The 21,228-nt window shown below is 34.4% G+C and overlaps 2 protein-coding genes and 1 long non-coding RNA gene across 4 annotated transcripts in view; all 3 read left to right on the top strand.

Moving 5' to 3' along the window:
- LOC132181783 (uncharacterized) overlaps positions 1–4,789 on the top strand; it is a 13,785-nt gene extending 8,996 nt beyond the window's left edge. Inside the window, exon 2 of the mRNA XM_059595016.1 lies at positions 4,551–4,789. Within this exon, the coding sequence (XP_059450999.1) occupies positions 4,551–4,789 (239 nt within the window). The remainder of the gene's footprint in view (positions 1–4,550) is intronic.
- Positions 4,790–15,531: 10,742 nt separating this feature from the next.
- LOC132181784 (uncharacterized) lies at positions 15,532–16,601 on the top strand. Its single transcript, XM_059595017.1, has 2 exons — positions 15,532–15,880; positions 15,967–16,601. The coding sequence occupies exons 1-2, from the start codon at positions 15,532–15,534 to the stop codon at positions 16,599–16,601; spliced, it is 984 nt and encodes a 327-aa protein (XP_059451000.1).
- Positions 16,602–19,334: 2,733 nt separating this feature from the next.
- On the top strand, positions 19,335–21,010 carry LOC132180291 (uncharacterized). Of its 2 annotated transcripts, none has more exons than XR_009440111.1 (2): positions 19,335–19,388; positions 20,721–21,010. It is a non-coding gene; the product is annotated as an uncharacterized LOC132180291 (long non-coding RNA). The 2 variants fall into 2 exon arrangements; XR_009440110.1 differs by lacking the exon at positions 19,335–19,388 and adding an exon at positions 20,186–20,209.
- Positions 21,011–21,228: the final 218 nt, after the last annotated feature.

Consider the following 21,228-nt stretch of genomic DNA (forward strand, 5'->3'; position numbering starts at 1 on the left):
TGATATTAAACATTTTCATAAAATAAAAGAAAAGAAAGGAAAAGAATAAACCCGAGACTTGAACTTGAAGAGCTCCTATTCTTCGCCTTACAAGGCATCTCTATTCTAGAGGCTTAAGGGTCTATTTATAGGCTTTAGAAGTCTTTGACAAAGTAGTAAACCTAGGGATTTCGTAGGGTTTCAAAACCTATTACAATTGGGAGTTGGAAAACCTAATATGGAAAGAATGACAATCTGGCCGCCACTTGATATGTCTCCTGCGCATGGGTGCGATTGGCCGCCGCTTGATATGTCTCCTGCGCATGTGTGCAATCGATCGCAACCCATGTGCGCTCGATCGCAGGTTTGCGATCGATCCTCTTCTGGCATGCGCTTGATTGCTCCTGGTCTGGATTGTGCTTTGTCTTCTCGGGTACTGCGCTCGATTGCAGGTACTCTGTAATCGATCGCAGTGTTAGAGAGCTCCCAATGTTCCATCTTCTCTCTCTTGAGCCCAAATCATCTAGATTTACTTCATTTTTTTCTAAAAGCCTACAAAAGTATGAAAAACACAAAAAGGAATTAAAATGACCTAATTAACCAAAACCAAAGGATTAAAACATGTAAGTTAAGGGCTAAAAATATGAATATTTTAGCACTTATCAAGGACTCAGACTCCTAATGGCATAATGATGATGTTCAACCTTTTAAGCAATCCAATGAAATGCAAACCACAGTCATTGTTTAACACAATCTTGGCAAAAACATAGCAACAATTTTTTTTTTAAACACAAAAAGACAAATAAAAATAAACAAATAAGAACAAAAATAAACAGGCATAGTGTGTAACATCCCCAGCCCGTTAAGGCTGAGTTTGCCACTTTTCTTCTTTTACAACAAAATTTTTGCAAAGATCTATAAGGTCTATCAGAGTACTTGATTTTAAAGGATATGATAAATGTATAAAACATTCTTCAAGAGATTTTATTACAAGCAAAATTAGAAAACATTAAACTTTAGTTGCGGAATATCATATTATTACAATAACTGATATGAAAAGACTTTAAAAATTAATAATTATTTCCGTCCCCATTCCGACCTCCTATATCTAGTAATAAATCATCGTCATAAATCATCATCATAATGCATCATTATAAATCATCATTGTAAATCATCATAGTATATCATCGTTATAAATCATCATTGTAAATCATCATAGTATATCATCGTTATAAATCATCATTGTAAATCATTATAGTATATCATTTTTGAAATCATATCATCATTTTCTCATATTAGGGCCCATGTACACTGTTACCCCTATGTACGAGGGTTGCGGGTCCTTGTGACCATGGCACTGAACTGTGGCCTTAGCTATGCCCGACCGTCAATTAACTCTTTTCTTGGTGCACTCAACGGTCATGTTGATGGAATACCACCTTTTGGCATAGCCTCCTTCAGTGATTTCGCCTCCATCCAAGTATTGGTACCGAACTCCTCTCATCCTTACTTATCTTAGGGTCAAAAATAATCTCCTCCCCCTCATTTCATAAACATTTATCTCATTTCTTGTACTTTTCTTTGTACTTCTTTTGATGCATCTTAGGGCAACATGTAGGAAGGTTTATCATCATTCTTTATAATCATCATTTCTCAACTTTCTTTTCTCAAAATAGAAACTTTTCTAAATATAAACTTTTTGTACTGAGAAAGTGTTTAAAGAAATAGAAACTTTTTAAATAATTCTTTTAGAAATCCTTCATGCATGCAACATATCTCCATGACAAGTAAATAAAATAATCATTTACAGTTTGATACAAGAATGAATAAATAGAATGACATGAAGTAATTTTAGAAGGAGTAGTGAATTTACTTACGTCTAGACTGAAGCTAAAAGTGGTCTGAAGGAATCCAGTTGCTCCAGTCTGACTAACACCACTTAGTATATCTTTTGAAACTAATTTCTCAAGTCCACTATCTCTCATGTTCTTTCTTTCTTGTAGCCCTTTGTCTTGCCCTTTCTCTCTTTGCTCTGAGTAAACACCCTCAGAAAGAAGAAAGACCGAGTGGAAAGCGGAAGAAGGAAGAATATGTGCAAGAGATGGGAGAGGAGTAGTGAAATTGTGAAGTGGAAGAGCTCTATTTATAGGAGAAAACCAAATACTATTCTACCTTCAATTTACAATTATACCCTCATTTTACTATTCTACCTACCCACTTAGTATACCTACCATTGACTATTCTACATTCTTATTTACAATTCTACCCTCCTTATACCTATCATTGATTATTCTACCTTCTTATTTAAAATGCTACCCTCCTTATACCTACCATTGACTATTCTACCTACCCATACAATTGTTCCTACAATTTACTATCCTATTTTTTCACCAATTACCATTCTCTAATTACCACTCTCTGTAACACCATAAATTTCTCAAAAATTAAAATATTTGGCTACAATGGATATTAAAATAACATCATTATCGAAATAATCTATTTAAATAACTTTGAAAATTCTGGGGCGCCTCATAGTGTGTTTCCATACCCCCAAACTTGAATTACACATTACCCTCAATGTGTAGTATAGGAATACATTACCAGAAGTAATGAAATCTGGGTGTGAACAAGCCCAGGGCGTCCCCCAAACTTAAACACCAAAACACCTATCAACAAAAACTAACAGCAATATTTTTTTTTTCATAGAAACAAAAAATAAAAAATTAATTGCTGTTAGAAACAAACAAATAAAAATAACATGTAATGAAAAAGGGAAGAAAGAATTTGTGGAGTGAAGTGTAGAAAATAAACTGGAGGAGAAAACTTTACAGCGCTTTCCCCAATCATGCGGATGTCCAACCAATCCCTTTCACCCTTTCTTCTTCAAAATTTTATACTCCTCTGAAAGGATATTTCGCCATCTTATGTAGAATTGCTTGCTTTGAGGATCTTCTTAAGAATGTGGTTCCTAGATTTGTGTGCTTGTGTGCACAAGTCCTTGAGTATCTCGACATAAGATGGCTCTTCGAGATTGTTAAGTGCCAAAATATTCATATTTTAGCCCTTAACTTATACTTTTTAATTCCTTAGTTTTGATTAATTTATGCCATTTTAGTTCTTTTATGTGCTTTCTTTGTTTTTGTAGGCTTTTGGAAGAAAAGGAAGCAATTTTGGAAGTTTTGGGCTTAAAGAGATATTTTGGGAAAAGCTGGAGGCTCTGGAGTGTGATTGATCGCAGTGGAGCTGCGATCGAGCGCACTACACGCAAGGACCAAGACGAGTACAAGGTGTGCGCTCATGCGCACAAGAAGCAGCCTTGATCGCACTTGCGATCGAGCGCCTAACACAGACGATCGATCGCACTCCTGTGATTGATCTCACACAGGATGCGATCGAGCGCACCGGTGCGTGAGAAGCAAGCCAGCCGTAGCCTTTTTATGGAAAGTGTTTATTTTAGGGTTTTGAAGCTTTGTGTGAATTAGGGCTGAAACCCTACGTTTTTTTAGGGTTTCTAGAGTATTCCTAAGGCCTAGAAATAGACCCTTAAACCTTTAGAATAGATACACAATTTTCAAGGAGAAGAATTGGAGCTTTCAAGTTCAAGTTTTGGGCTTATTCTTTTCCTTTCTATTTTATTTTATGAAGATGTTTAACATCAAACTCATGTGTAACTAATTTACTTAGTAGGGCTAGATTGAAGCCCTAATTATGTTTAGTTAATATTTCAATGTTGGCACCTTTGTGATGATCATGTTGTGATATTTAACTTGATTAATTCCTGTTTTCATGAATTTCTCATATGTGTGTGTCTGATCAACATATGCATGTGGTATAGACTAGTTAATTAAATCAATTTAGATGATTAAGTCTTAGGTTTAATAAGAGTAACAAAAGAAATCTACACCGGGTTCTTGGGTTATTCAACATGGGGAACCAGGAGTAGACACCCATACCCTAGGCCTCGTGTGTTTGTCAATTTTCACAAATTTAAGCTTTCTTAAAGAACAACTTAGAAGACACCCATGTTAAATCCTTTAAAAAAGAAAAGAATTAGAGTAGATACTCATGCTTAATTCGTTGCTTAGGAAAATCAATAGCTTAAGGAGTAGACACACATTCCCTTAGGTTGGCAAACATTAAATATTTATAACATGATTAAAGCGTTGGCATATTGTTATGTTATCTAAATATGATTAGTGATGGACATCAAAGCCCTACCTTTTTCTTATTATCAACTCAAAATCAATATTTGTTTGATTTTACTTACGAAATTTATTTTTAAGCAAAATTTAGCAATACTCGTGGGAATGATCACGTACTTGCACCATATACTATAATATTGATCTTGTGCACTTACGAGTAAAACATACAATTATTTGCCTATTAATTTAGGTAGATATTTGCACATCAATTTTTGGCGCTGTTGCGAGGGATTGTGTCAAATTTTGTTTAGAATTATTTTCCTTTAGTTTGGTTAATTTAATTTTTAATTTTAATTTTGTTTTATCAAAAATCAAAAGTTTTTTTTTTTTTTTGTTTCTTTTTATTCCCCTATGTCTGTTCTATTTCAGCTCTGCAGTGCCTGCATTCTGTTACTGCAATTGAGCGGAGGCCATGTGCGATCAAGCGCAGTTCTAGGAAGTATCCGGACAGTAGCACTGAAGCTGCTGTGACTGCAGGGGCAAATCTTCTTATGCAAGAAATTAAGGGGACCATTCGACAAAGGCGTAGAGACAACTCCGACACAGAAGAAGAAGAAGAAGTTGAGGTAACAATGGAAGATCTGCTAGAAAACCTGCCACTAGTGTGAAGGCCCATGAAATAGTCCTTTATCCCAAACAAATTAAGCCTTGGTTGTCTTCATCTGATAGGAATTCCTACGAATTTTGAGGTACACAAATTTTGATTAAATTGAAGCCTCGTCGTGGGCCTTGTTTGTTAAACCCCGTCACATTCCCCCACATTCCACCACACTATTCACTTCATTTTTTTCAAAAAAACTTTCTTACTTTTATATCAAATCATTCACTTTTTATATCACATAATTTACTTTTTATTACTATTCAAATAAAAAAATCACTAAAAAACAAAATTTTCCACTTTCCAATACCACTTTTTCATTTTCCCATATCAATCATTATTTTCTTTTTTATTTTTTTTACAAGTAAACTGTGCTATGGTGTGGGGGTGTCATTTAACAAACACCCCTTGATTGTATGCTAATTTCATTTTGCACTTAATGTAACATATGTTGTCTGAACTGTCCATTTATGAGTGAATTGATTTTGGATGTCCTAAAAATATTGAAAATGGAGTTTGTCTTTTTAAACTTGCTCATGAATGAGAACTATTTGTTTGTGTGAAACTTCATTATTTTCAAGTACATAGTGCTAAAAAATGTTTGTGGGTATTATTTCTGTTAAATCCTCATGAGACTTCATTCGCCCACATGCTAAATACAATTGTCTCTCTCATAAAAGAGGATTTATGTTTCTTGCTTTCATGTTTTTTTAGTTTTGTATTGCTAAGGGACTAGCAATATGTAAGTTTGAGGGCATTTGATGAGTGCCAAATATTGCATTTGTATTTGTTAATCCTTTACCTTTATTACGATCTGATGTTTTGTGTTAGTTTTGGTGTTTTAGTGTTTTGAAAGTTGCTAAGGGAACAGCGTGGAGTTAATGTAAGAAATACTAGTTTTTTTGAAGAAAGCCACCAAGGAAGCAAGACGCGTCCGGACGGCAAACATTCGCGTCCAGATGAACATGCGCTCGAGTGCACGTTGAAGCTGCTCAAGTGCACTCAGGCGAAGATGACCAAATAAGTGCTCATCCGAACGGCCGACAGGCCTGTCTAGACTGACGTGCGCATGAGAGCACTCGGGAGCAGCACCCGTCCGGACAACCAGTTTTGGCATCCGGACAGACGTGTCATATACGATTTTCTACAATGCCGTTTTGAAAAAAAAAAAAAAAAAAACGAAGCGAAGAGAGCTGGATAAAAAGAAAAAGACAAAAGAAAAAAAATTATTAGATGCTAGAGGTTGCTTGGGACTATTTTGGAGAGAATAGGAGCAAAAAGGCTAGGGTTTGCTAGTTTTTGGTGGCTTTCAATTTGAATTTTCTCTTTCTAAGCTTCTCAACTTCTATGGATTCTCATTTTGTTGTATTTTCTGGCAATTCCATGAGAGGCTAAACCCTCAACTAAGGTTGAGGATGAAGCCTCACATATGACTAGCAACAGTTTGTTTCATGTAAATTGATATTCTTCCGATTATATGCATTGTATTTCTAATTGTTCTATTTATATTCAATTGATTGTTGATCACTTTTAATTGATTGCGTGGTTCATTTGTTTAAGTATTGGATATCCATGGTGATTCATTCAATGGATACATTGGATTATTCGGTTTGAGTTGGATATCCCTTGTGATTTGTGCAAAGCACGGATACATTGGATGATTTAATGCATCCTTTAAGCAAAAATAGAACATACATAAAATGTATCGTTGAAAATTTTGGAAAATATTGATGAACATGAAATTTGTTGTTATGAGTTTGTGAGGGCCGATTCCAAAACCTTTGTATTCGTCCATTGATTAATTTCAGCTTGTTTCTATTTATGTTTGGTTATTTTTAATTGAAAAATCACTCAATTTTTGTAACTAGGTTAAGATTTTAATTTGTTTAGATAAAAATTATTTTTTAGAGTATAATTCCCTATGGGATCGACGTCGCATTTGCAATCTTTTTAGTGCAAATGATTCGTGTACTTGCGAGTTTTAAAATTTACATGACATGAACGTAAAAACTTGTTCGTGCCATCACCTCTTTCAATGACAAGCAAAATATGATCAAAGATCAAATGTTTATCAAAATTGTGATTAAATATATTCTTAAAAATTTGCTTTTTAAATCCTTATAGAAATAGCCATGTCATAATCATTGAGGAAAAATGTGAAACATCCATGGGATTTAATTTGTATAAATTCTCTCGGAATGAGTGTATGATTTTTTATTAAAGTTGAGGAGAAAGAGTTTGACACCCAAGGAATTTATTAGGATGGCTAAGAATACTTTAGTACAAATATTATGCATAAGATTAGATCTAATATGTTATCAGTTTAAATTGAGAAGTAGACAGTTTAAACTAGGCTCATAAAAATGAATTAGTTTAATAAAATACTTCATATATATATATATATGAAGTATTAGGTTGGTCCAATATTGCAAATAATAATAAAAAACTCTCCAAGCCAATTTCGCCGCCCACAAGGAATAACGGCACCGACAAAAATTTCGGCGGTTAAGTTTATGTTTAACTCTCTCAAAACTTTTGGGTTATTTCCATCCATGTCCCAAAATCTACCTATAAATAGTCCACGACACTGCAGGATTTCTTCAGAACAAAAAATATAACCCTCTCCCTCTCATACAGTGACAGAAAGAAAAAGAAAAAGAGAGAAAAAGAGAGAAAAAGAAAAGAAAGTAATACCTAAACTATAGCCTTGGAGCTTATTCAAAGTGGGATTGCTAGATATATATAATTCTTTTATCCTTAGTTTATGTCAATTATAGTAACTATTTATGTCCTTATAATGTCTAAATTGCTCGGGAAAGTATGATTGAATATTTTAGGGAAGGATATTATATTCAATCATCCTTTTTAAATATTACAAATGCGTCGTTGTGCTATCTAAATTTTATTAGGTATTTTACAATAGCGTCATTGTGATGCCAAACTAATGCTTGGAATTTTTATTAAATATTACACTAATGTTGTAGTAATACCCGTATGAAAATAAATAGATAAATGCTATATAGTTGTTATGATGCCGAATAGTATTAAGATGTTTAGATATGTCATTATGATGCCAAATTGACACTAAGATATTATAAATATGTCATTATGTTGCCCAAATTTTTAGGATAAGGGCAAAGCAAGAAAATAATGTTTCTTGAGGTATTTTAAGGATCCTAAGATTTAAAACGATGCTTAGGAATAAATTAAAATAAATAGATGCTAATGTGATAAATACTATACTAATGCAGAAAGGGCACTCACATGGAAGGCTACATTTAAGGAACTTAAGCTCAAACCAGTAAGTTCAAACTTACTGACCTTGTATTATTTTACAAAAGCATGTTATATATGTTTTGTTGAGCCCTATTATTTTAATTACGCGTATGAATATATTTTGAAATGTTTTACATGAAAATGAGTTTCCAAAGGAAATGATTTATGAAAAGCAGTTGAGTTTCGGAAGGAAAACGTGATTTGCAAAAATTATAATACTATGAAAAATATGATGCTATGTATGAATGCATGTAAAGCCCAGCGGTTAGGGTGGAATTATGTGCTTGACACCCCGATGTTAGGAAGGGGAAAACAAAGTTGCCTAATAGCCTAACGGTTGAGAGGGGTTACACGCTCAACCCTCAAAGCTATGAGAGGGATAAATTATTAGCAACCTTGCGGTTAAGTGGGGTAACAATTAGCGAACTCCTGAGGATAAGTGAGAGTATAAATTCACATATTATCATGATGATATGTTATGATATGTTTTTCTATGCAATGCTATATGATTAAATTATGCTGATTTTAACTGATGTTTTACTCATTATGTTATGAAATGTTTTACCGCTTTATATTATGAAATGTGAAGTTAATTATGTAATAAGAAAATGCAACGAAATATTATTCTGTTTATTTACTATGTGTCCAAATGTCTATCACCTAAGTTTACTCTTTAGCCATACATTTATTAAGACTCATTTGCGAAATCCTTGCATACATGGCTGTTTAGTGAACACTGGTGAGGAGATATATTTTTCAAACAAAAGAGGGCTCTCATTATAAATGGTCAACTTGCTTGAACTTGCTGAATCGTGGACTCACCCTTCCCCCTTTAAAATTGTGATAATTTTTTAGATGCGGTTCAGGAAGAGGAGGAAGGCGATGCGGCTTCGTACGAAAGTCCACTCTACTGTTGTGCAAATGTCTACCTAAATTAATAGACAAATAATTCTATGTTTTACCCGCAAGTGCACAAGGTCAACATAATAGTATATGGTGCAAGTATGGGATCATTCCCACGATGATTGCTAAATTTAGCTCAAAATAAATTCCGTAAGTAAAAGAAAACAAAGATTGATTTTGAGTTGATAATAATAAAAGGTAGGGCTTTGATATCCACCCCTAATTATATTTAGATAATATAACAATATGCCAATGGTTTGATCATGTTATGCATACTTAATGTTTGTCAATCTAAGGGTATGGGTGTTTACTCCTTAAGCTATTGATTTCCCTAAGCAACAAATTAGGCATGGGTGTCTACTCTAAATCTTTTATTTCTTAAAGGATTTAGCATGGGTATCTACAAAGTTTTTCTTTAAGAAAGCATGAATTTGTGGAAATATACAAACACATGAGGCCTAGGGCATAGGTGTTTGCTCCTGGTTCCCCATGTTGATTAACCCAACAACCCGACGTGGATTTCTTTTGTTACTTTTATTAAACCCAGGACTCGGTCATCCAAATTGATTTAACTAACTAATCCATACCATATGCATATGTTGACCAGGCAAACACATATCAGGAATTCATGAAAATAGGAATTAATCAAGTTAAATATCACAACATGATCATCACAAAAGCGCCAATATTGAAATATTAAATAAACATAATTAGGGCTTCAATCTAGCCCTACTAAGTAAATTAGTTACACATTAGTTTGACGTTAAACATCTTTATAAAATAAAATAGAAAGGAAAAGAATAAACCCGAAACTTGAACTTGAAGAGCTCCAATTCTTCTCCTTGGAAATTGTGTGTCTATTCTAAAGGTTTAAGAGTCTATTAATAAGCTTAAGGAATGCTCTAGAAACCCTAAAAAACATAGGGTTTGAGCCTTAGTTCGTACAAAGCTTCAAAACCCTAAATTCAACAATTTTCATAACAAGGTTGGCGGCTGGCTTGCTCTTCACGCACGGGTGCTCTCGATCGCAGCCCATGTGCGATCGATCATAGGACTGCGATCGATCCTCTATGTTGGGCGCTCGATCACAAGTGTGATTGAGGCTACTGCTTGTACGCCCGAGCACACGCCTTGCGCTCGTCTTGGTCTTCGCTTGTAGCTCACTCAATCGTAGCTCCCCTACGATCGATTGCACTACCAAAACCTCCAATTTTCTCCAAAGTAACTCTTTAAGCCAAAACTTCCGAAATTGCTTCCTTTTCTTCCAAAAGCCTACAAAAACAAAAAAAGCACATAAAAGAGCTAAAATGGCATAATTTAACAAAAACTAAAGGATTAACAATTGTAAGTTAAGGGCAAAAATATGAATATTTTGGCACTTAACACACACACAAACTTACATATTGCTAGTCCCTTAGCAATACAAAACTAAAAACTAAATGGAAAAATAGAAAACAAAAAGATAAATCCATCTTTTGTGGGATGTACGATTGCATTTAGCATATGCAACAAGCCTTTTAAACCCCTAGGAATCTCCTAGAAGACGAGTGAAGTCTGGTGAGAGTTTTCCAGAAATGTTACCCACAAACATCATGCAAGAGTTCATGTTATCCAAAAATTAAGGTAAACTCAAGATCATGATTTTCATTCATTAGCAAGCTTAAAAAGATAAACTCCATCTTCACAAGGAATTGGAATCTCAAAGTTTAATTACTTACTAAGGACATGCTAAAACATCACCAGTGTAAAGTGAACCTAGCACATAAATATTAAGCTTCCAATTACTTCCAATGTGCAATGTCTCAATATCCCAAAGTTAACTGAAATCCCTATTAGAATGAATAACTAGGGCATATATTTCTTTTTTTTTTTGGTCAGGTTGTGCAATGTTTAGTTCCTTTAAGCTTTCTAATTGACCCATGTAACGAGTGTTAAGTCAATGACTCCCAAACCAAGCGGTTTTAAGGCATTAGGTGTAAAACACCCTTAAGGACTTACTAACTCGAGTCAAAAAGACTACGAAACCAAACTAACTATGACATTAATCAAATCTTGCAGAGCAACCGCCTCGATACTACGTGGCGGAAATCATTGAAGATATGTGCCAAGGGCTCTAAGTAGATGTCCACCACAATGCCGGCAGCCGGTCCAAGCTACCTCGAAGGTTGTGGTTTGTGGATTCCATCCTTCACCGAAATGCCTTCCCCTTGGGACAGAAAACTCAAAGGCGTGATCCATTTCTCCAAACTCTCTACGCCTTTCGCAAGGATGCATGGTACTCCATTCCCGACATCATTTGAAGCCAAATCCATAAATTTTGGAATGGAGTGCATATTGGGGGAGCCGAGTCCACACATTCATGGGGATTGCCTTTCCCCTATTTGATCACATACATTCTGTGGAAAAAGGGCATTAAGGGCACCGCAGTTGATGAGCCAATCACCACTACTCCATTATTTGGCATTTGTCAATGGATCAAGAGCTGCTCCCATATGCCACGGGCACCTCCAGAAGAAGAAGAAGAAGCATATGAGGTCGAGCCAATGGCCGAAGATGAACCGGTAGCTGAGCCTGTAGATGAAGCTGAGGAGGAGACCTCAATTGACATTTGAGCCATCCAATACCAATCCCTTTGTGAACAAATGGACGGTCTTCGGAGAGAGCTAGCTAATCAAAGAAGGGAGGCTAGAGAAGATAAGGTCGCCATGGACAAACGCTTAGCTGCCCTAGAAGAATTGATGTGGTCCATCCTAAACCGGTTACCACCACCATTTGGAGCATCCACTTCTGGGCAACACTGAGAGGGGACCATTGTCTAGCTGAAGACGTAAAACTTAGCGCTTATGGGAGGCACTCCATAGCATATCCTTTTATTTTATGTTTGCTTTATTTTATTTTGTTTGATTTATATTTTGTTGTGTTAGTATTTTTTGTGTTATGTCGTTTCTTTTTGATTCTGTTACTGCGATCGATCACACCACACATGCGATCGAGCATAGGCCTCCATATGTGAGACTACCGCACTCTGTTAGTACGATCGAACGCACAACATGTGCAATCGAGTGCACTTGGCAGCATCCCATAGTTATTGTTTATTTTGTTTTGTTCAATTTTTATTTCATTTTCTTTTGTTCCTTTTTACTTGTTTGTGTGTTTTATTATTTTGCAGGGACAAGTGTGCTTCAATTCAAGTTTGGGGGTATGCTATGAGCCATGCTTTCCAAGACTATGCTGACCATCTCTCAGGTACATTCTTTCCTTTACTTAGACACATTGGGGACAATGTGTCATTTAAGTTTGTGGGTATGGGCACACATGTTTACACACACTGTAACGACCTAGATTTTAAAACTCTTATTTAAATAATATTAAATAGATTAAAAATATAATCGATAAATTAGAACAATGATATGTGGATTAATGATATTAAATAACTATTTAGTGTTAAAGGTATATTACATTGATTTTTGACCTCTTATGTATATTACTTCAATTCTAAAAATTTAGCTTCACTAATATGTTTATGGGCATAATCAAACCCAATCTAGTGAATAAATTATTTATATTGGTGTTTAGCGAAGTCTTAAATTAATTTGAAGCTTTTTAGTTTTTTTAACCTAAAAAGCAGTGTCTTAATTTTCATACTGTCTAAATGAGATTAAAACTGCTAAAGAAAGATACCAAGGCTAGCCACCTTTGTTGAAAGCTTAAAGTCTTCTAATAATGATGGTTATAGTAAATATCATGATTATAATGATTTAATAAGAAAAGTGGCCAAGTGGGAATGCAAATAGTTAAAGCCTAAGTTGAATTGGAAACTTTGCATAGGCCAAAAATAGACTCAAACGAACTCGGATGAAGTCGAACCAAAAATATATAATGTTTGTCTCGGAGTCCTCTATCTACTCTCAAAATTTCATGTCAATCGGAGTAGGTTTGGACATTGAAAAATGGATCAGAATACACTGCCATCATTTTGGACGAAAAGACTATTTGGTATAGAGCATGAAATATGGACTAGGTTCATTCTTTTGGTTAAATCCATCTCAACCCTTAGATCAAAGGTTTAAAAATAAATCCTAACCATTCATTCTCTTATAAATAGAGCCTAAGCTATAGTCACTTTCACTTTCACTTTCACTTAAGTTTTTACAATCTTAGAACAAGTAAAATTGTTTGCTCCTCCTTTCATTTTATTTCTTAGTTCTAGTCAAATACCATATAGCCTAGATCTTTTTTGTAGTGTTCAAGCGTTTTTTCTAAAACTAGCTACCTAGAGAAGATTTGGTGGAGTTTTACTTCTAAAGGATTATTGGGTAAGTGTTTCTTGTATAAATATCATGATTTATTGTTTTTATTACTTGTCCTCATTTAAATTGTTTAAAGACCCAATAAGCGTATAATGTAAAATAAAGTAATGGATACAAGTGAATTAATAATAAAGAGTTAGTGGACAAAATCAATTAAGGACTTATAATATTATCTATATATTGTTTACTTTACAGTATTTACATTCAGTCATTTCTTTTATGTCATTTAAATTTCTGTTCATATTTTTGGCGGTAAGGACCATTTGATCTCATCCCCAAAATATGCATTATTTACATTCAGTCATTTCTTTTATGTCATTTAAATTTCTGTTCATGTTTCTGGAGGTAAGGACCATTTGATCTCTTCCCTGAAATATGCATTATTTACATTCAGTCATTTCTTTTATGTCATTTAAATTTCTATTCATATTTCTGGCGGTAAGGACCATTTGATCTCATCCCCGAAATATGCATTATTTACATTCAGTTACTTCTTTTATGTCATTTAAATTTTAATTCATATTTTTGGCGGTCATCCCCAGAATATGAATTCAGTATTTACATTCAGTCATTTCTTTTATTGTCATTTAAATTTTGATTCATACTTTGGTAGGTACGGACCATTGGTCTCATCTCCAAAATATGAGTCATGTTTTATATATATTATTTATAATACTTGTTTGTATTTAGTGATACTGGCCATTAGCCTCGTCACCAAAAATGAATTCAGGCATAAAGCTTGTTATAAGTAATTATCTTAGATTAATATAATAAAATGAGTAAGTAAAGATGAAGTGACAGATAATAAACAAATATAAAAAGATGAGGGTCTTTAAACAATTATTATTGGAGAATGAACTAAGTATTGTTTGGATGTATGTATTATATGCAGAAGTGGAGCAGAATACTACACTAAGGAGAGTAAGTATGGATATACTTACTGAGTACTAGCCTTGTTTTATTGTTATAGGAATTCTTATTTTGTCTTATTGATATAATTTTGCAATACAACCACTACATAATGTGTCTAATAAAATGGGCTGATAAGATAGCCACCTTATGAACAAGCTGGGTGGATTGCCCCGAGGAACTGTCGGTATCTCAGTGGATGGGGGTATATAACCGTCCAACAGGCTTAATATATAACTAAGCTGGGGCGGTGTAGTTGCCAGCACCAAACAGGTAAACCTCTAAAGTATGAGGGACATAACGGACGTAAGCGGGCTGAGAGCTCATGAGAAGAGGTCTGAAGAAAGATTATCATAAAACACAAACTAATCTGTCATTACGCTGCATTCACAACTCATTCATTATTATATATTTTATTCTTTAATCTTATTTGTTCAAACTAGTCTTTTTAGTCTTTATATCTAGGAAAATAGATTACTCACTTGTTTGCCTATGTAAATATGATAACGTCATCTTTACATAGATCTTGATGCAGGGATAGAAAGTGAGGACGATGGTCCTTTTATTGGTTTTGATGGTTGATAGACCATCTGCTGCAGGATTTATGCTTCCTCTATGGAGCAAGTCTCATTTATGTTAATCGCTTTTATATGTATGGTGATGTGTGTAAACTTAAGAGATATTACTATGTTAATTTAGGTGCCGTCTGTGGCATATATTTGGTACACCTAGTGTGTACATATGTTGTAATAAAAACCATGTTTCTATTTTATTTAATAATATATCACCTCGAGGTATTTCAGTCAGCTCAACTGTGTTGTGTAAGTTATTACTAGGTCATAGAAAAAGAAAAAAATATACATACTCCGCTGTAAGATTGTATTTTCTAAAGTTGCAGCGTCACGGCTTCGATATTTGCTAGTTGAAATATCGGGGCATTACATTATGGTATCAGAGCGGTTTGCTCTATGGGAAAGTTAGTATCGCACTAGAACTAGGGTATACAACACAAGAGCTTCATTAAATAAAATAGTCATAACCTTTTATAAAAAAAACTTTTGTTTGAGAATAAAGTATTAGCGATAGAAGCACAACTATGTTATTTACTTGTTTGAGTGATTTTGTTGTTTGCTTTAATATAGATAAGTCGTAAATTAGTTTGTACAGAATTATGGTACGAAGATGTGATCTCCCTGTCGTTGAGGAAGGCGAAGCACCTCATAATGAAAACAATGAAATACCACCTCCACCTCCACCTCCACCTCCACCTCCAGCATTCCATGATGGTGTACACCCAACATTAGTCCAATTTATAGGAGATATTACTAGGCAATTCACAGAAGCAATTTCACGGATGTCTCAACCTACTGCACCAGTCGAACGTATCGGTTGCTCGATGCGTGACTTTACTGATCAGCAGTTTCGTACTTTCAATGGAACTCAAGGACATACAGTAGTTGAAGCTTGGATTTCAGATATCCAACTGCTGCATGACACACTCAAGTGTACAAATGAGGAAAAGTTGACATACACCGTATTAAGGCTAACTGGTGAAGCCCTTAAGTGGTGGAAGTCCCAGGTAGAGCTAATAGGACTTGGTGTTGTTATCACGTGGGAAAGGTTTGTTGAGGAATTCAACAGGCAATATTTCCCAAGGTCACAAAAGCAGTTAAGAGCTATTGAATTTCAGAACTTGGTGCAAGGTACTATGTCAGTGGAACAATACTCAATTAAACTCACTGAGTTAGCCAGGTTTGGTATTAATCTTATTCCTGACAAAGTATCAAAGACAGAACGTTTGAAAATGGTCTTAACTCTCGTATCAAGGAAAGAGTTGTCTGCCATGAGATCAAGAACTATGCTCGATTAGTAAACGTATCATCCCTTGCTGAGAGGGCAATTGGTGAGACATCTGCAGCTTACGAACATAGGAAACGGTCAATGCCTCAGGCATCCTATCCGTCTAAACGATTTGTCGTAGGGACTGGCTCCAAACCAGTGGATCACCAGAATTTTTCTCCTCCAGTAGGAAGTCAGAAGGTTGCTTGTCCCAAATGTGGAAGAATGCATTTTGGAGATTGCAGGAGCGAAAGTACCGGCTATTTTCGATGTGGTCAAAAGGGGCATTTTAAGAAGGATTGTCCGATGAATACTACGGGGGAAGCTGGAGCACAAAGGAATGACTTCCAACAAAGAAGGCCTGCTCAAGCGAGAGTATATACGTTGAACCCCGTAGATGACGATGAGAATGATGAAGCGAACAAGGATATAGTGACAGGTACCATTTCTCTATTTGGTACTCTTGCGTGTACTCTCTTTGATTCTAGAGCTACACATTCATTCATTTCTGCATTATATACTAAGATTTATCATATAAATACACGACCATTTGGGCAAGATTGGTCGGTACAAACACCAGGATGAGAAAGGATAAATGAATTACTATCATCATTGAGGGATGAGCATAAGCATAGTCATGTAGAATTAAAACAAGTATATGATTGTTTTTATCTTTGAAGAATTATAGCAGTTATACCTAAGTAAAGAATTAATCATGGTACCATATAAGGATTGATATCTAGCAATATTTTAAGGAAAATGATAATCATATTAGTGGTACATGATCATGAATACTAAGAGATAGAGATACTGAAAAATATTGTTGTCTTATAGCCACTTTGACAAGGCTAAAAAAAAAAAAAAATAAATAAATAAATAAAATCGAGGGAACATGGTGAGCTCGAGAAGAAGACTACGACATTTTAAGGTATGAACTAGCAATCGAATAGATGTTTGAAATTGATGTTGTTAGGACTTGATAAGAAAAAAATAGTGAATGCGATCTAAAAAGAGAAATAATGATGCTTAGCTCATCATAAGGAGATTGAGAAAATGCTATGAAGTATTACGTGGTGATTAATTAAGGGAAGAAAATGATTATAGAATTACCTACAATTAATGATATGATAAAATTGCACATAGCACAAATTGCGAGCTTGGTGAATACTCAAGTATAGGATTAGAATTGGTCTGTCCAAAATAAAGTGCAGGGTAAGTGGATTCATCAAGGAAAGTACTAAGTGGATCCAATATTTACCTGTTGTCGAGTTTGCTTATAACAAAAGTTTCCAGGCAACTATTGGTATGGCACCATACGAAGTACTCTATGGACGCAAATGCAGGTCGCCACTTTATTGGGATGAAGTTGGTGAAAGGCGATTGGTAGGACCGAAGATAAATCCAAGACACCAAGGACAAGGTCGTACTAAATCGAAAAAGGATGTTAACAGCTCAAAGCCATCAAAAGAGTTATGCTGACAAGGGACGTCACCTAGTGAATTTTGAAGTTGGCGATCAAGTATTCCTTAAAGTATCACCAATGAAAGGCGTGATGCATTTCGGTAAAAAGGGAAAGTTAAGTCCAAGGTATGTTGGCCCCTTCTTAATAACCGAAATTGTAGGTCTGGTGGCATACAAAGTTGAGTTACCACCTGAGCTAGCAGAGGTACATGACGTGTTCCATGTATCGACATTAAGAAGATATGTACATGATCCCTTGCACGCTATTGAATTCGAACCACTTCAGATTCAAGCAAATTTAAGGTATGAGGAACTACCGGTACAAATTCTGGATTGAAAGGAACAGAAACTCAGAACGAAAACCATTGCTCTAGTTAAGGTTCTCTGGCGTAATCACGACGTAGAAGAAGTTTCTTGGGAACTAGAACGAGAAATGCAAGACAAATATCCACATTTATTCTAACCGGATATATCACTTGGTAAGTGCATATATATATATATATATATATATTATTACGTGGTAAATGGTATTTTATGATTGCTTATATGGGTATTGTTCAAAACTACTAAAGTTGAGGGATACCTTAGGGATAAGAAGTGATATTATTAAAATGCTTTGGTCGATCTTTCGAGATGGTAGATAAATCATGGTACTGTATAAAAGTGTAGTACCTAAATGAAAACATTGAAACTTAAGACGTAGTACGTCGGAGCTATAGAGTATATGAATAGAAAATTTGAGGAACATTATTTTCTTACACCCTTTTTCTTAGAATATTACTGTACGATAAAAGCTTAGGGATTAAGTGTAAAATAAGACTAAGGATTAGACGTTAAGATAAAAATTTGAGTCACTCATATTGAGGTTATGTGATAATTTGAATGCCTTAATTTCGGGGACGAAATTCCAATAAGGTGGGTAGAATGTAACGACCTAGATTTTAAAACTCTTATTTAAATAATATTAAATAGATTAAAAATATAATCGATAAATTAGAACAATGATATGTGGATGAATGATATTAAATAACTATTTACTGTTAAAGGTATATTACATTGATTTTTGACCTCTTATGTATATTACTTCAATTCTAAAAATTTAGCTTCACTAATATGTTTATGGGCATAATCAAACCCAATCTAGTGAATAAATTATTTATATTGGTGTTTAGCGAAGTCATAAATTAATTTGAAACTTTTCAGTTTTTTAGCCTAAAAAGCAGTGTCTTAATTTTCATACTGTCTAAATGAGATTAAAACTGCTAAAGAAAGATACCAAGGCTAGCCACCTTTGTTGAAAGCTTAAAGTCTTCTAGTAATGATGGTTATAGTAAATATCATGATTATAATGATTTAATAAGACAAGTGGCCAAGTGGGAATGCAAATAGTTAAAGCCTAAGTTGAATTGGAAACCTTGCATAGGCCAAAAATAGACCCAAACGAACTCGGATGAAGTCGAACCAAAAATATAAAATGTTTGTCACGGAGTCCTCTATCTACTCTCAAAATTTCATGTCAATCGGAGTAGATTTGGACATTGAAAAATGGATCGGAATACACTGCCATCATTTTGGACGAAAATACTATTTGGTATAGAGTATGAAATATGGACTAGGTTCATTCTTTTGGTTAAATCCATCTCAACCCCTAGATCAAAGGTTTAAAAATAAATCCTAACCATTCATTCTCTTATAAATAGAGCCTAAGCTATAGTCACTTTCACTTTCACTTTCACTTAAGTTTTTACAATCTTAGAACAAGTAAAATTGTTTGCTCCTCCTTTCATTTTATTTCTTAGTTCTAGTCAAATACCATATAGCCTAGATCTTTCTTGTAGTGTTCAAGCGTTTTTTCTGAAACTAGCTACCTAGAGAAGATTTGGTGGAGTTTTACTTCTAAAGGATTATTGGGTAAGTGCTTCTTGTATAAATATCATGATTTATTGCTTTTATTACTTGTCCTCATTTAAATTGTTTAAAGACCCAATAAGCGTATAATGTAAAATAAAGTAATGGATACAAGTGAATTAATAATAAAGAGTTAGTGGACAAAATCAATTAAGGACTTATAATATTATCTATATATTATTTACTTTACAGTATTTACATTCAGTCATTTCTTTTATGTCATTTAACTTTCTGTTCATATTTCTGGCGATAAGGACCATTTGATCTCATCCCCGAAATATGCATTATTTACATTCAGTCATTTCTTTTATGTCATTTAAATTTCTGTTCATATTTCTGGCGGTAAGGACCATTTGAGCTCATCCCCGAAATATGCATTATTTACATTCAGTTATTTCTTTCTGTCATTTAAATTTTAATTCTTATTTTTGGCGGTCATCCCCAGAATATGAATTCAGTATTTACATTCAGTCATTTCTTTTATTGTCATTTAAATTTTGATTCATACTTTGGTAGGTACGGACCATTGGTCTCATCTCCAAAATATGAGTCATGTTTTATATATATTATTTATAATACTTGTTTGTATTTAGTGATACTGGCCATTAGCCTCGTCACCAAAAATGAATTCAGGCATAAAGCTTGTTATAAGTAATTATCTTAGATTAATATAATAAAATGAGTAAGTAAAGATGAAGTGACAGATAATAAATAAATATAAAAAGATGAGGGTCTTTAAACAATTATTATTGGAGAATGAACTAAGTATTGTTTGTATGTATGTATTATATGCAGAAGTGGAGCAGAATACTACACTAAGGAGAGTAAGTATGGATATACTAACTGAGTACTAGCCTTGTTTTATTGTTATAGGAATTCTTATTTTGTCTTATTGATATAATTTTGCAATACAACCGCTACATAATGTGTCTATTAAAATGGGCTGATAAGATAGCCACCTTATGAACAAGCTGGGTGGATTGCCGCGAGGAACTGTCGGTATCTCAGTGGATGGGTGTATATAACCGTCCAACAGGCCTAATATATAACTAAGCTGGGGTGGTGTAGTTGCCAGCACCAAACAGGTAAACCTCTAAAGTGTGAGGGACATAACGGACGTAAGCGGGCTGAGAGCTCATGAGAAGAGGTTTGAAGAAAGATTATCATAAAACACAAACTAATCTGTCATTACGCTGCATTCACAACTCATTCATTATTATATATTTTATTCTTTAATCTTATTTGTTCAAACTAGTCTTTTTAGTCTTTATATCTAGGAAAATAGATTACTCACTTGTTTGCCTATGTAAATATGATAACGTCATCTTTACATAGATCTTGATGCAGGGATAGAAAGTGAGGACGATGGTCCTTTTACTGGTTTTGATGGTTGATAGACCATCTGCTGCAGGATTTATGCTTACTCTATGGAGCAAGTCTCATTTATGTTAATCGCTTTTATTATGTATGGTGATGTGTGTAAACTTAATAGATATTACTATGTTAATTTAGGTGCCGTCTGTGGCATATATTTGGTACACCTAGTGTGTACATATGTTGTAATGAAAACCATGTTTCTATTTTATTTAATAATATATCACCTCGAGGTATTTCAGTCAGCTCAACTGTGTTGTGTAAGTTATTACTAGGTCATAGAAAAAGAAAAAAATATACATACTCCGCTGTAAGATTGTATTTTCTAAAGTTGCAGCATCACGACTTCGATATTTGCTAGTTCAAATATCGGGGCGTTACACACACTTTGTCCCAATTTCATGTTATTTGTTTTGTGTGTTGTTCGTTTATGTTTTTTTTAAAAAAAAAAAAAAAATTATGCATGTTC

The sequence above is a fragment of the Corylus avellana genome, chromosome ca5 (genome assembly GCF_901000735.1).
Source record: "Corylus avellana chromosome ca5, CavTom2PMs-1.0".
NCBI classification, from domain to species: Eukaryota; Viridiplantae; Streptophyta; class Magnoliopsida; order Fagales; family Betulaceae; genus Corylus; species Corylus avellana.